Below are 16,912 nucleotides of genomic sequence, written 5' to 3' on the forward strand. Positions count from 1 at the left end.
ATTTCTTCATATTACATATATACTGCAGCAGGTGGCGAAAAATAGTGTATTTTATGCTATGTTTTAAAGAACGTATTTACTTGTTACAAAAAAAGTGATTTGGCTTTGTTAAAATGTGTGCCTTATTTACTAAATTAATAACATAAGTATAAATAAGTGGTTCAGATGACCAAACCAAGGTTTTCTTGCATAATTAACATTTTAATTGTTTAGTCAGACATACACATTCATAAATCTGGGATTATATTAAACGTTGATGTTCTGTATGTTGAATATGCATATAAACAATTATATGTGCACACCTATAACTGCGCTTTGAATGAGATTGAATCACATGCTAAATAAACCGATCTACCAAGTAGGCTACTCTCATTCATTTCATTCACGAACGAAAGAACCAGTTAGTTCAATTCGTTCACAAACGAGATCTCTCTCTCTCGTTCAGACTCAAAACAGAGCGATCTCAGTCAGTGATAGGCATATTCGTTCAGTAGATCCAACCAAATACATGCCCCTTCACAGCCCGAACTGAAATGCTATTTGCTGACGTTACGCAAATGAGACCTAACCAATACTGTCATATTTTTTTGGTTTGTTTGAGTTTTTAGAGAAGTGCATATGACCGAATAAAACGTAATGAATTCATTTTTGATAAAACAAAATGAACACAAGTAGTCAAGTAAATTGTTCAAAGTGCAAAATACCACAAAACTAAAACACACAAACAAAATATAAGAAAAGCAGGTAACGAGAAGTGTAAATTTAAATCAAGTAAACAGTCAAGTGCACCCCCCTTAGCTCAAACCAAGTAAAAAATGACGATGTTAATTTGTCTTTGTTATATTTAACATATAGCTTGCGTTATTAACCTGTTTTCATTACAATGGTAAAGTGTAAATTTGTTTCTTTGATGCAAACATGCTAACTACATAAACCTAGCTCTATCGGTTCGCCATCATTATCGTTCATGAACGACATGTAGGCTACCAGTGCGTTCAATTCGTTAACAAACGATAAGATCTCTCTCTCGTTCAGACCTATGGTTCAGACTCAAAAGCAACTCGGTCACAGTCAGTGAAGGGCGTATTCGTTCACTACATCCAACAAATCACATGCTCCGTCACATCTCATACTCGAAGGCTACTGGCTCGAGGTTCATTCTTTGACAGGTTGAAAACACCGGTTCACTGAGCTGCGCATGCGCTGCTAATAGCGCCGCGCTACTGTGGAGGGAGGGATTTCACATTTCAGTGAACGAGAAATATGAGTAAATGGATTACGTGAACGAGAACGATTCGTTCACCCAAAGGATTCGTTCAAAAAGAACGATTCGTTCACGAACGTAACATCACTAGGGGGCATTGCCCTGTCACATTCATCTAATCTAATAAGTTGTGAGGTTTTCGCGTGCAGCCGTCATAGGCAGCCGTGCACGAGCGCAAAACCTCACGACACCCACCCCTGTCGGTGATTGGTTGGAACACTATTTATTTTGGTTTTGAGTGGTGGTGAAACCAACTGTTTTTGTGTGTAGATCTCAGAGCCTAGGCTGCCTACAGAGACGGTTTTTTGACGGTCTACTTATGGGGCGGTTAGGAAAGATTAGATGAATGTGATCATTTATGTTTGGGCCTGAAATCGCTGATACAACCTTTAAGTCTATTGATTCAATGATTGCAGTACATTTATTTATTTATTTTATTTTTTTGGGCAAAAACTCAATTGTTATAGCCTACAACTAAACTCATCATTAAAGAACTTTGAAGGTCACGATTAAAAAACACGAAAAACATCTATTTTAATTCATGTAATTTGTGTATCTGCAGCTGAAAATATAACAAATCAACAAAGAACACACTTGTAGTTTTGATGTTACTATTTATTTTTGATAAATGCATTACTTGAATAAAATGCAGTACTTCGTTATGCAGTGAATACTGAAATGTTTTGCCAGGATAAGAGTGAGTTTAGTTTGCCGTGTTAATTGTTTTGAGAGCAACTATACATTCATTTAGAGAAATGTGTCAAAAAGATTGAGAAAAACGGTAACATTATGTTAAAAATGGAACCTATTGTAGTGTTACCAAAAGATAAATTAAGAATTGTTTAATTTTTTTTTTTTTTGGTGCATTAAACCTTAAAAAGTTTCTTTAAAAATAACAATTATTCAGATTTAGATTTTGGCTTTCATGCACCCAGTAAAAACAATCATCATTACATTGAGAATCATATGATTAGAAGAATAAAATGAATTGATTTAATTTATTTTTCTCTTTTATATATCACACATATTACATTTAGAATTGTGAGAGCCTATAACATATGAATTTAAAATGCACTCAATTAACAGTTCTGTTCCCTTAGCATTACAGGTTTTTGGCAGTTGGTGCCACCTCTAGGAAAAGTTGAAGGAAGACTGTGAGTTTATTTAATAATCCTGGGAACAGCTTGAAGTGAATAAAAGGGATGTAAATCATAGAGCTGCTCATTATGAAGAGGATCACATAGAGGTACTCAATCTGAGGGTCATCAATGATGGGAGCCAGCACCAGGAACACAGCAGCCAGCAACACCAAGATTGGAATAATTATGGGTACCTTGGAAGGGTATACAGAAAGACATTTGTTGAATGTTAGCTTGCTTTTCTGTCAATGTTTATCATGTCATAATGCCCACTGGAAAATAAACAATGTTAGTTTGAAATCCAGTCCAAACAACCAAAATGAAAAAAGAAAAACTTAACATGAGGAAACAGTTTTTTACTGGTACTTTCAAGTTTTCTTTTTGGATTGTCCATTTCTACAAAATAAATACAAAGCTCTGTCATGAGACTCCTAGATTAGATAGGTCCTTAACTCAACCTGCTTGCAATCACATCATTCTCTATTAGGGCACAGCTGATTGGTTCCTGCTGTATAATTTTTTTCATGATAACAGCGGAGAGAATGCTGCCGAACTTTAAGTACTCTGTCAGATTTGGTCATACAGATAAAAGGGATTCATCATTCAAAACTGTAAACTTTTATTTGTGTAAGCTTACAATAACAACAAAACTTTGTGCTCTGTGAACTTCTTTCTGGAACACATCACAAAAATGAACCGAAACTCAGCGTGTACTTGATCGATTGCTCCTGTCTGCCTCGCTGCCTGCTGTGAGTGTGTTTGTTTGATTCGGTGCGATAAGCTCCGTCTTAGCCATATATTTCTTTGTTTTGAACCATCATTTTACTACCATTTCTAGTTGTTTATACTACTACATTTTACCCAACATCTCAGATTAACCTGACATCGCTAGCTTTTGTTATTAGTACTACTAGCACAAAACGCTAGTAATTCGCTAGCCTGTTAACGCGCCACCCGTGCGCTCAGCTATTTTATTTATTTATTTTTCTCTCGCGCGTCCGTGCCTTTGAGTTCATAAAAAGCTCAGGTGAGTAAGAATCACTCAACAAACACGGTGAGTAATGTCTTGTCCTGTTATTGTCACTTGCACTTCATGTCACATGTTTAGTATAGGCTTCTCTGTCGACAATATAGGATTTATATGTGATAAATGTAAGGAGACAGTTAGGTTGACAGAGAAGATTTCAGAATTAGAAACACGCATCCAAACTTTAATTGAGGATAGTAAGAGTGCTAGTGCTTTAGATGTTTTGGATGCGCATAGAATAGTGCACACTTTACATGAGTCGGTTCTGGCTGAAGTAGAGCCCGTGCAGCCGGGCAAATGGGTGACAGTGAGGGATCGCTCTAGTCGCGGATCTAAAAACCACTCTTCCGTTCCGATTACCATAACAAATCGATTTGCCCCGCTCAGTGAAACACCCACTGACAATGATTGTGCCCTAGTTATTGGCGATTCTATTACACGGAACGTGAAAATAGAGACACCAACCACCATAGTCACATGTTTGCCGGGAGCCAGAGCGCCTGACATCAAAGCAAATTTAAAAGTGCTGGCTAATGCTAATCGTAAATTATCTAAGATCATTATTCATGTCGGCACTAATGATGTTCGACTCCGCCAGTCGGAGATCACCAAAATTAATATTAAAGAGGTGTGTGAACTTGCAAGTACGATGTCAAGGACTGTAATTTGCTCTGGCCCCCTTCCTGTTCGCAGGAGTGATGAGATAGTTAGTAGATTATGTTCGCTTAACGGTTGGCTGTCTCGGTGGTGTCCGCTTAATAATATAGAATTCATAGACAATTGGAAAAGTTTTTGGGGCAAACCTGACCTGTTGAAAAGAGATGGTATTCATCCCTCCTGGGATGGTGCTGCTCTTCTCTCTAGTAATATGGCTCATAGTCTTAGAGCTCAAACATGACAATCTGGGGCTCAGGTCAGGAAGCAGACAGACTGGCTAAACCGACTGTCTGCTAGCGGCCTCGCGTCACCAAGGTCAGATAAATCCCATCACATAGAGCCTCTTTCACCTAGCTATCATCATATAGAGACTGTGTCTGTTCCCCGAATTTGGAAATCCAAAAAACTTTTAAACCCAACTAAGGTTAAAAATTTAATTGATGTTCAACAAATAAAAAACAGCTATAATACAGATGAGCAAATGCTAAAGCTTGGGTTGCTGAATATTCGATCGCTTACTTCAAAAGCACTCATTGTTAATGATATGATTTCAGATAATAACCTAGATGTGCTGTGTTTGACAGAAACCTGGCTAAAACCAAACGATTACATTACTTTAAATGAATCAACCCCGCAAGATTACTGTTATAAACATGAGCCTCGTCTGAAACGCAAAGGGGGTGGTGTTGCTGTAATCTATAGTAATAGTTTCAAAACCACTAAGAAATCAAGTTTTAAATATAATTCTTTTGAAGCATTGGTGCTTAATGTAAAAATATATAGTGTAAACGATAAATCACGTTTGAGGTTTGTGCTGGCTACTGTATACAGGCCACCAGGGCACCATACAGACTTTATCAAAGAATTTGCGGACTTTCTATCAGAATTAATATTGACTGCAGATAAAGTACTAATTGTTGGTGATTTTAATATACACATCGATAATGAAAAAGATGCATTGGGATTGGCATTTAAAGACATTGTAAATTCAATTGGAGTTAGACAACACGTGTCAGGACCTACTCATCGTCGTAATCATACTCTAGATCTAATATTATCACACGGAATAGATGTGGATGCCGTTGAAATTCTGCAGCAGAGCGATGACATCTCAGATCATTATCTAGTCTCGTGTAATTTGCATTTAGCCAAGGCTGCAAAGCCGACTCCGTGTTTCAAATATGTGAGACCTATCACTTCTGCTACTAAAGATTGCTTTATTAATAATCTTCCTAATCAGTTTCATCATCTCAGCATCTCAGATAGCTTAGAAGAACTAGATATTACTACAGAAACGTTTAACTCTCTCTTTTCCAGCACTTTAGACACAGTTGCTCCGTTGCGCTTAAAGAAGATTAAAGAAAATAGTCCAACGCCGTGGTACAACGAGCACACTCGGGCCCTTAAGAGAGCAGCCAGAAAAATGGAGCGCAACTGGAAGAAAACAAAACTAGAGGTATTTCGCATTTCATGGAAAGAGAGCTCAATTACTTACAGAGAGGCTTTAAAAGCTGCTAGATCTGCTTATTTTTCAACCCTATTAGAAGAAAATAAACATAATCCTAGGTATTTATTTGAAACGGTGGCTAAACTAACGAAAAATAAAGCTTCAAGCACCGAAGTTTCCAAGCAACACAGCAGTAATGACTTTATGAACTTCTTCACTTATAAGATTGATAATATCAGGGACAAAATTATAACTATGCAACCGTCTACTACAGTATCGCATCAGGCAGTGCATTGTAGTCTCCCTGAGGAAAAATTTGATTCATTTGTTGCTATAGGAGAGGAAGAATTTACTAAACTCATTAAATCATCTAAATCTACAACATGTATGTTAGACCCTATACCGACTAAGCTACTGAAAGAAATACTTCCAGAGGTCACAGATCCTCTTCTTAATATCATTAATTCGTCTTTGTCTCTAGGATACGTACCAAAAAACTTTAAGCTGGCTTTGATTAAACCGCTTGTTAAAAAAACGCAACTTGATCCTTCAGAATTAGTCAATTACAGGCCGATCTCGAATCTACCTTTTCTGTCAAAGATATTAGAAAAGGCAGTATCCTCACAACTGTGTTCCTTTCTTGAAAGAAATGATATCTGCGAGGATTTCCAGTCCGGATTTAGACCGTACCATAGTACCGAAACAGCTCTCGTTAGAGTCACAAATGATTTGCTCTTATCATCCGATCGTGGTTGTATCTCTCTATTGGTGTTACTCGATCTTAGTGCTGCATTTGACACCATCGACCACAACGTTCTTTTAAATAGATTAGAACATTATGTTGGCATTACGGGAAATGCACTAGCATGGTTTAAATCATACTTATCTGACCGTTATCAGTTTGTAGCAGTAAATGATGAGATGTCTCATCGATCACAAGTTCAGTATGGCGTACCACAAGGCTCAGTACTAGGACCGCTGCTGTTCACTCTGTACATGCTACCCTTAGGAGATATCATTAGGAAACATGGCATTAGCTTTCACTGTTATGCCGATGATACTCAGCTCTATATTTCTTCAAAACCTAACGAAACTTATCAATTCACAAAATTAACGGAATGCATAGCGGATATAAAAAATTGGATGACTTGTAATTTCCTACTTCTAAATTCTGAAAAAACAGAGTTTCTAATTATTGGACAAAAAACTTCCTCACGTAATAACCTAGAATACTGTCTAACACTTGATGGCTGCTCTGTTAAGTCTTCGTCGTCGGTTAGGAACCTGGGTGTGCTCTTTGATACCAATCTTTCATTTGAAAGTCACGTGTCTAGTATCTGTAAAACTGCATTTTTCCATCTTAAAAATATATCTAAATTACGTCATATGCTCTCATTGACAAATGCGGAACAATTAGTTCATGCGTTCATGACCTCAAGGCTAGATTATTGTAATGCTCTACTGGGTGGTTGCCCTGCACGCTTAATAAACAAACTACAGCTGGTTCAAAACGCAGCAGCTCGAGTTCTTACCAGAACCAGGAAGTATGACCATATTAGCCCAGTTCTGTCAAAACTGCATTGGCTCCCTATTAAACATCGCATAAATTTTAAAATATTGCTGATTACTTACAAAGCACTGAATGGTTTAGCTCCGCAGTACTTGAGCGAGCTCTTAACGTATTATAGTCCGTCACGTCTATTACGATCTCAAAATTCCGGCCAGTTGATTATACCTAGAATATCAAAATCGACTGCTGGCGGTAGATCCTTTTCCTATTTAGCACCAAAACTCTGGAACAGTCTTCCTACCATTGTCCGGGAAGCAGACACACTCTGTCAGTTCAAAGCCAGATTAAAGACACATCTCTTTGACCTAGCTTTCACATAATACATTATAGACTTCTATAATTTAATGTTATGCTGCATAGATTAGGTCAGCCGGAACCGGGAACACTTCCCAAAAATCCTGATGTACTCGTTACATCATGAGAAGAATGGCATCTACGCTAATTTTAGTGTCTGTGTTTATCCCAAGGTTTTTCCTGCAGCCTGCCAGATCCAGGCCGTATCCAGATCTGACGAAGGACCTTCACCTGGACCGATGACAACGCAGTGCTGAAGTGCCAACTAGTCTCTCCCTATGGAGGATCCCACTACCACTCTACAGATAAGGCGTTGTCGGGAAAATTCGTCTCGCGGTCCTACCCCAAAGCAACAAAATAAAATAAAATTCTTTAACAAAATTTATAAGGAAAGACAAGTACTTTGTTTAGGCTTGGCTTGTAGGGAATTCCAAACCTGCGTATATTCTAACGCACATAACTATAGAACCCATTCTAAATGCGCATGTGACCGCCATCAGCGTTTCTCACAGGTTCGCGTTTAAAGTCTGTGTAGAGAGAATGGTGTCGTCTTAGCGGCCCCTAATTTAATAACAAATGATCATTGCGACGGAACCAAATCAATTAAAACTAACTTTAGATGGAAATAACTTAACTCTGCTGCAAAGCCAAAACAATCTCTGTTACCTTAAATTATACGCTTATCTCTGTAAAGCTGCTTTGAGACAATCTACATTGTTAAAAGCGCTATATAAATGAAGATGACTTGACTTGACTTGACACACAGACATCAGAGATAGGCCTACTGTATGTTTTATAGAAAGCTTGAAATGTCTACTTTCAAATGAAATCAAATCGAAAACAATATTCCCTGACTATGTAATCCATATGAAACCAACAAGAGGTACAGTCTTTCCCGTCTGAGATCATTATTGATCATTATCATTATTGTAAAATAAAAAATTATCCACATGCAGTGATGGCTACCCCCATCACCTCGATAAACAAAGAATCAAGCTTCATCAGGTTATATATTTTCTGTACTTTATACTACACGTGTGTGTAAGAAATAAACCTTGAATTTACCCCAGAAGAACTATGCGATCAGTTGCACAGCTCATATTAGTTAAAGCCACAATATGTAATTTTTTCCACCACTAGGGGTCGCTAACCTCTTACAATAACAAAGGCGTAGATTGATGACCGGAATCATGAAACTTGCCGTCATGTTGATGGATCTAATAATGTTTATGGATGAGTGAAAAAATTAATGTTTTTTAACATGACTCTGGTATGAAGCAGGTTGAAATTGCTAACTTTGGCTTTTACCCGGCCAAGCCTCCGCTGAGGAAGTGGTAGAGAGAGTCACTGTGGACCAGCTGTTATGTGCATTGCCTCGCCCTCATTGCCACACCGTCGGTCTCACCAACCCACGGACCTTGAATGATATAGTGGAGGCTGTAGAGCTGTCAGAGACGACCTTTGCCAGAGATTCCGGGGAGAGAGCTGTTCCGTTTGTCCGAAAGGGTGCTGGGGAGCGACGTGTTGTGGATGGCGACTCCCCAGGGGAGTATGCCCGATGAACCGATGCCCAAGGACCCAAATCCACCAGTGGGTAGAGCCTGGATGGCGGGCTACATTGTTCACCACAATGTCCCAGACGGTGCCCCCGAATGAGAGGTTCGAATCAACGGACGCCGTGTTTGGATCGTTCCTGACGCAGGAAGCAGCGTGAGCTTGGTCCAGCCCCATATCCTCGGACCAGAAAGGCCAGGCCGAGCACTCCTTCCCATCACCTGTGTCCACGGGGACACTAAGTATGTCCCTGCATGCACTGTCTCTGTTTCAGCTGCCTCAGGTACCTGGTCGATTGAAGTGGGTGTCATCACAGATCTTCCTGTTCCTCTGCTGTTGGGGAGAGACTGGCTAGGGCTTGACCAGTTTCTGAGATGACCAGAGAAGCCTGTACACCGGAAAGGACCCCTGGGCCCCAGGAAGTCACACGGTCACCTAGCTTACCTACCCTCAGAGAGTGAGAGAGCGGGTGAGTCAACTAATAACCACCTGGATATCTTTTCTGATCTATTCCAGCAGGTTTCAACTGGGGTCTCCCTGGCCCACGAGCAGCGCGAGGGTGACAGACTCCGGCACTGATGGAAACAGATCAGAGTTGTAGAGGGAAAAGACCATATGCCACCTCCCCATCCCTCTCCGCACTTTGTGGTAAAGAACAGCTTGTTATATTGCGTGGCCACCAGGCGGGGAGAAGAGAAGGAGCTCCTCGTCTTGCTAAGATGGAAAACTGATATGGTGATTTCTTTGGCTCACACAGACCCAATGGCTGGCCATCTCGTAGCAGACAACACTCTTCAAAGACTCAGGGACCGTTTCCATTGGCCAGGAATCAATGCGGAGGTGCGACGGTATTGCCAAGCCTGTCCTGTCTGCCAAAGAACTGCCCCTCAGAAGCCAGCGCCGCCCCCCCCCCCCCTGGTTATGCCATAGTGGCGTGTTCTGACAGAATTTAGGTGGGCCGCCCATGCTTTCTTCCACACTTGAATAGAGTTAGCAATGATGGGCCCAAAATTATTTTTAATTGTTTTGTTTGCTACCCTGGAGAATAGTATGTCTTGCAGCTTGTGTGGAAATATTTTAGCATATTCAATCAATCGCCATGCAGTGGTAGAATGTGGGTCCACCCATGTGCTGAGTGCTCTGATCTGAAATGACCAATAATAAAGTTCAACGTTCGGTACTGCCAGACCACCCAGCAGTTTGGGTCGTTGCAGTGTATTCAGACGAACCCTGGGCCGTCTACCATCCCAAATAAAACTGGAAATCATGGAGTGAATGTCTTTAAAGTAATTTGGAGGGGGGCAGAGTGGTAACATAAAGAAGAGGAAATTGAGACGGTATGTTCATTCAGAAATATGTTCATTTTGACTGTATTCTACCTTGAAGAGACGTTTTTAGATTCCTCAATCTATGAATATCTGATTTTATTTTGCTTAGCATAGTGTTGAAGTTGTCTCTGTTCATTTTATGTATGTTTTTATAGATCGTAATGCCCAGATATGTAAAAGAGCTTTTGGACTAAATATAGACGGGAATAGGAACATTTGTGTGTATATTATTTAGAGGCATAAGTGCAGATTTTGTCCAATTAATTTTGTAGCTTGACAGGCTGCTAAAATGATCAAATTAATTGGGTGAATAGAGGTGTCAAAGTTATCTAAGAACAAAATTATATCATCCGCATACAGAGATATAATATGCTTATGATGACCAATTTCCATAGGGGAAGCCGTAGATTGCCTAATGGCTTGTGCTAGAGGTTCCAGAGAAAGAAAAAATAAAAGTGGCGAGAGTGGACACCCCTTTCTTGTACCACGCTGCAGGGTAAAAGGAGAAGAGATTATGTCAACTGTTAGAACACTTGCTAAAGGTGAGTGGTATAGCGCCTTGATCATTGCTATAAAATTTTGCCTAAAACCAAAACGTTGCATAACTGCCCACATATATTTCCACTCTAACCTATCGAAGGCTTTCTCTGCGTCGAGTGAAAATACAGCACAAGGATTTGGGTGTGTCTCTGCAACCTCTATAATGTGTAGCAGCCTTCTCATGTTATCAGATGCATAGCGTCCCTTAATAAATCCTGTTTGATCCTCATTGACTAGAGATTGAATAACTTTTTCCAGGCGCAGAGCGAGTACTTTGGCATATATCTTAAGATTGCTTGTAAGTAAAGATATTGGTCTAAAACTAGAGCACTCAAAAGGATCTTTTCCCTTTTTCAAGAGTAAGGTGATGAGTGCTGTTTTTGGTTTCTATGGAAGGTCCCACTTTTGATTGCAAAATTAAATGAATTCAGCATGAGTGTGCCCACCATGTCCCATAGTTCTAGATAAAGCTCTGGAGGGAGGCCATCCAAGCCAAGCAATTTACCTTTATTGACTTCCAGATCATCTTGGTCAGTTTGCTTGAGGCAGGGAAGCTCTAGTTTGTCAAGAAAATGTTTACTGGTAGCATCATCATAAGAAAACTCTGATTTGTATAAGTTTTCATAAAATGTTAAGAATGCATTATTAATGGCCTGCGGATCAGTAGTAATTTTGCCCTCAGGTGTATTTATTGCTGGAATGTGAGCTTTTGTTTCACATTCCTTAAGCATAAGAGCCAGTAGATGACTAGGCCTCTCTGTTTCAAAATAGTACTTTTGTCTGGTTCTATGCCAGATAAATTCCGCCTCTGATACGGCCAATGTATTGTATTCATCTTTTAAAGATGCCAGCAGTTTAGACTGATCATCTGAGAAGCTATGCTTTTGTAGGTTCTCTAATGATTCTATTTTGTTTCAAGATTTGTGATCTGGGAAGCTTTTGTTTTAGCTAAAGTTGAGGAGAATGAAATACAGAAACCACAAATAAAACACTTTGTGGCCTCCCATAAAACTTGTGGATTAGAGCAACCCTTTGTGTTAATATCTAAAAAGTCTTTTAGTTGTACTTTGAGTGAACTAAGAAATCCAAAGTTAGTTAGTAAAGATGTGTTTAAACGCCACCTGGGGGCTTTTGTCTTAATGTTGGGCAGATCGATGTTGCATAAAAGTGCAGAGTGATCAGACAGTAGAATTGGTAAGATAGTAATGGACGTATGTCCTGCAATAAGGGTTGGGCTAAGAAAAATATAATCTATCCGGGAAAATGTTTTATGTCTATTGGAGAAAAATGTGTAATCTCTAGCGGTAGTATTCTGTATACGCCAAATATCCACAAGATTTAAATCTTTGAGAAGTGACTTCAATAAGGTAGAAGAAGGATTGCCTATTGCATCTGAATTAAATTTATCAAGAGACAGATTAAGGACTGCATTGAAATCACCTCCCACCACTAAAGAACAGTCATTTTGTTCTAACAATGTGTTTCCAATGTAAGAAAAAAAATATCTGTCAGGCTCATTTGGGCAGTATATGGATGTGAAAGCTAATTTATGATCGAATATACAAACACGGGCAAAAGAAAATCTTCCATTCTCATGATTTCCAGTAATATTTACATTGCATGATATTTTCCGGTTAAGAAGGATGCATACTGGAGGAAATAGGGTGAGCAGATGGAGTAGGAAGACACACGTGAAGACGCTCATCAGCTCAGATTCGAAAAACGGTCTACAAATTCACTATTCCTTTAAAAGCAAATCGTTAAAGTGAACTTTAACATAGGGAGGCAATAAATTAAAGATAAAATGCCAAAAAAACAAGAAAAAAACAGCTCCGCCGCGAAAGATGGTAAAGTAGCATCACAAGCTAGCGGTTCTTCACGTGGAGCTGCAGAGGGATCCGCACCGAGCATCACACCTAGCGATCTGCTGGAAGCGATAAAAGAGCTCAAATCCGAACTGAAAGGGGACAACGACAGAATAAGCAAGGACATCAATTCCCTTCACCAAGAGATGAGCAGCAAACTTGACAACTTAACCGAAGAAATGCAAGGGCTAAAGGAGAGGGTGGAAGAAACAGAGATACGTGTGGGGCAGATGGAGGATGTGACAACGGAGATGACCGAAGTGCTTGCAACAGCTATGAAACAGCATAAAACTCTGCAGCAAAAGCTAACGGATCTGGAATCTAGATCAAGAAGAAATAATATCCGCATTTTCGGCCTAGCAGAAGGTGAAGAAGGAAACTCTGTGATACGCTTCATATCAGATCTTCTGAAACGTGAACTTCCACTGCCTGGAGACCTCGACTTGAAAATACAGCGGGCTCATCGTTCACTTGCACCTAAACCAAGACCCGAAGCCCACCCGAGACCCCTTATTATCAACTTCCAGGAATTCACGACCAAAGAAATTGTGTTAAAAGAAGCCTGGAAAAAGGGTAAGATTCAGCTCGGCAACCGGCCCATTTTCTTCGATCACGATTACGCTGCAGAGGTCGTACAACAACGCAGGGAATACAAGGAAATAAAGAAATGCCTGAAGGAGAGAGGAATACGCTTCCAAACTCCCCTCACCAATCTGAGAATCCACTGGGACAGCGGAGTCCGAACATACAGTAGCGCACACGACGCAGGATTGGAGCTGCAGAAACGGGGTTACAGTGTGGAGGTGCCCGCGGCGAGGGACAAGCAGGATCCCGCTATGACACGGCTAAAAGAGATGCTGACCTGGCAGCGCAAGGGCCAAAGTTCGGAAGGTTCCCGTTCCTCTACAGCTGACAGAGCTAAGGAGAAACTTCGAGGATTCCAGCGAAGCCCCACAAAGTGAACAGTAAATCGGCTAAAAGCTAAACTGCCTCCTGTATTAATATGCCGGAGCTGGGAGCTTGGTCCCTGACAATTGGTGGCAGCGTTTGGGATCATCCAGTGACGGACACAGGATTCTTTTTTTTTTTTTTTTCAACAAGAAGAAATGAATCGTGGTGGAAGAGGGGGAAAAGGTAGACAACAAGGAGGAGTTGCTAGCCAAACTGCATCGGACAAGCAACCTGTTAGTGAAGAAGGAGAAAATGGAGCTTTTGGAGTGGAAAACACTGAAGATGAAGGAAAGGAGCCAACCCTGTCTGACCTGGCAGCCATTCTCCGAGCACAAATGGGACAGCAGGAGGCCCGAGATGATAAGCAGAAGGAAGCAACTACAAGATAAGAACAGCGGTTTAAAACACTTCAACATCAATTTCAGATGTTGCAGTTGGAAGTACAAGCCCGAACATCTCCACTGTTAGATCCTCCACCAACAGATTCTGATCAAGATCTGGAGGCCTTTCCACCCAACAGACCTCGTTCTCAAACCCGAATGGATCACACTGCTGTGACTGATTCAACTACGACAGCAGCAGGTCAAGTCCATCCACACCATGTGCCCAGACTAGAGAAATTTACTGATGATGACGATATTGAACACTTTCTCATTGCATTTGAGCGTATTGCCTTAGCCTGCAGATGGCAGAAGCCAGACTGGGTTTTTCATCTAATGCCATTGCTAACTGGTAAAGCTAGGAGTGCTTATGTGCATATGGACATTGATGACTCTCTGGATTATGATAGGGTTAAAGGTGCAATTCTCTCCAAGTATGACATTAACCCTGAGACCTACAGGCAAAGATTCCGTTCCCTAGAGGTGAGCCCTGACGAGAGCCCAAAGGAATTGTATTCAAGAATCAAAGAGCTGTATGGAAAGTGGATCCAGCCAAAAGGTAAAACAACACAAGAAATTGGTGAAATTATCATGCTGGAACAATACTTGAGAATGGTGTCCCCTGAGCTGCAGATTTGGATCAGAGAGCACGACCCAGGTTCTGCCATGTAGGCTGCTAAATTAGCGGATGTGTTTGTGGCGGCGCGGAGAAAAGGACAGCCATGGAGCTACAACTCATGGAAGACCCCAAGAGACAGCCGTAAACCCTCTCAGCAGTATCAATCCACCCAGCAGTACCAACCAAAGCCAGAGGCCAGCGGGGGTAAGGTTCCCACTGGGGAGAACCAGTTGTTTAGCAGACCATCGCAACCCTCAGGTAGAAAACCAATTTGCTATCTCTGTGGAATAGAAGGCCATACAAAGCCCATGTGCCCTAAAAATACAGCAAAGTTGACTCAGATGTGTGTTGTACCACGCCCTCATGTGGATGCTGTTTCCAAGAATGACCAGGTTGTAAAGATGACTGATGTTGAAGTTAACGGAATTGCTCTTAAAGCTTTAAATTGATACCGGGAGTGATCAGACACTTGTGCACAGGAAGTTTGTACCAACCAATATTATCACCACCAGAGATACCATCCCTATATGTTGTGTGCATGGTGATGAGAAGAGTTACTCAACTGCGGACATGTATATCAAAGTTGACAATCAAACATATCTCTTGAATATTGTGGTAGCTGATAAATTGCCGTATCCTGTTGTGCTAGGACGAGACCTCCCAGTACTTTTTGATTTGTTCGAATCAGACAAAACCAGAAAATGCTGCTGTCACCAGGGGGCAGGCTAAGAAGTCTAATGAGAACCTGGAGATCATCAGTGCCTTGCCATTTTACAGTGACGAGGCAACACCCCGGAGGTCACGTAAAACTCATAGGCAGAGAAGACAGGAGAAATTTCTTCACACAGTTGTGAAGTCACAAACTAACACCCAGCCAGAGTTGCCGTTAGGATTTCAAATGCCAGCCAGTATTATAGACATGCAGAAATCTGATCCATCTTTAGCATCTCTTTTTCAGAAAATCAAGGAGAAGGAGCCAGGAGATGAGCTGGACGTGAGCAAAGAGGAGTACATTTTGCAAAATGGCATTCTCTACCGTCAACAGGAATCCGTATTGCAGCTAGTGGTCCCCCAAGTAGCCAGAGAGGCTATACTGGTGTTGGGGCATTCTGTTCCCTGGGCTGGTCACCTAGGTAAGCACAAAACCACAGCCCGCATTAAACACCATTTTCACTGGCCTGGACTGTGTAGAGATGTTGCTGAATTCTGCAAAAGTTGTCCTGAGTGTCAAATGACCTCTGCTAGCCTTCCCTCCAGAGCTCCACTCCTACCACTCCCCATCATTGCCACTCCATTTGAACGCCTTGGGATGGACATTGTTGGTCCTGTGGAGAAGAGTAAAGCTGGGAACCGTTACATGCTGGTTATAACAGACTATGCAACCAAGTACCCAGAGGTGTTCCCATTGAAGTCCATAAAAGCTAAATCTGTTGCTTTTTGTCTAGTACAGTTTTTTTCAAGAGTGGGCTTCCAGCGTGAAATACTGACTGATCAAGGAACTAACTTTATGTCAACTCTGTTGAAGCAGGTCTATCAATTACTTGGTATCAGGAGCCTAAGAACCACCCCTTACCACCCCCAAACGGATGGGCTGACGGAACGTTTCAACAAGACGCTGAAGCAGATGCTGCGAAAGTTTGTGAACACCAGTGGTACAGACTGGGATCTCTGGCTGCCATATCTGTTATTTGCATACAGGGAAGTACCCCAAGCCTCCACTGGGTTTTCTCCCTTTGAACTTCTTTATGGGCATGATGTCAGAGGCCCTCTTTCTCTGCTGAGAGAGAGTTGGGAGGGAGACCAGGGGAGAGGAGATTCTGTTAATGTGGTATCCTATGTGGTGCAGATGAGAGACCGATTGGAGAAAATGAGCGAGCTTGCCCAGTCACACATGGCAGAGGCCCAGAAACAGCAGAAGTCCTGGTATGATCGGTCAGCCCGCCAGAGATCCTTCAGCCCTGGACAGAAGGTACTAGTGCTTCTCCCTAGTGATGACAACAAGCTTTTGGCAAAGTGGCAAGGGCCATTTGAGGTCCAGAAGAAACTTGGGCCTACCACTTATCGGATATTGACCACAGGTCAGTCACGTTCCAATAAAGTATTGCAGCATGTGAACCTCCTGAAGGAATGGGTGCAACGACCTGAAAGGAAAACAGAGGTGATGCTCGTCAGAAGCATTCTGGAAGAGGAGGAAGTGGATGAGCAATACTTACCTTCTGAAGGTGTTCCAGTGGACTTCGATCTCAGTCATCTCTCTGAAGATGAACAGCAGCAGGT

At 41.4% G+C, this 16,912-nt stretch overlaps 1 protein-coding gene across 1 annotated transcript in view; it reads right to left on the minus strand.

Annotated features, from left to right (window-relative positions):
• Positions 1–2,366: 2,366 nt before the first annotated feature.
• The window catches only part of LOC308707773 (b(0,+)-type amino acid transporter 1), a gene marked incomplete at both ends in the record, with an annotated part of 84,144 nt that continues 69,598 nt past the window's right edge, over positions 2,367–16,912 (minus strand). The window contains 1 exon segment of the mRNA XM_081394431.1: positions 2,367–2,597. Within this exon segment, the coding sequence (XP_081250557.1) occupies positions 2,367–2,597 (231 nt within the window).

Source organism: Scardinius erythrophthalmus, assembly GCF_964197995.2.
Source record: "Scardinius erythrophthalmus genome assembly, chromosome: 19".
Classification (NCBI taxonomy): domain Eukaryota; kingdom Metazoa; phylum Chordata; class Actinopteri; order Cypriniformes; family Leuciscidae; genus Scardinius; species Scardinius erythrophthalmus.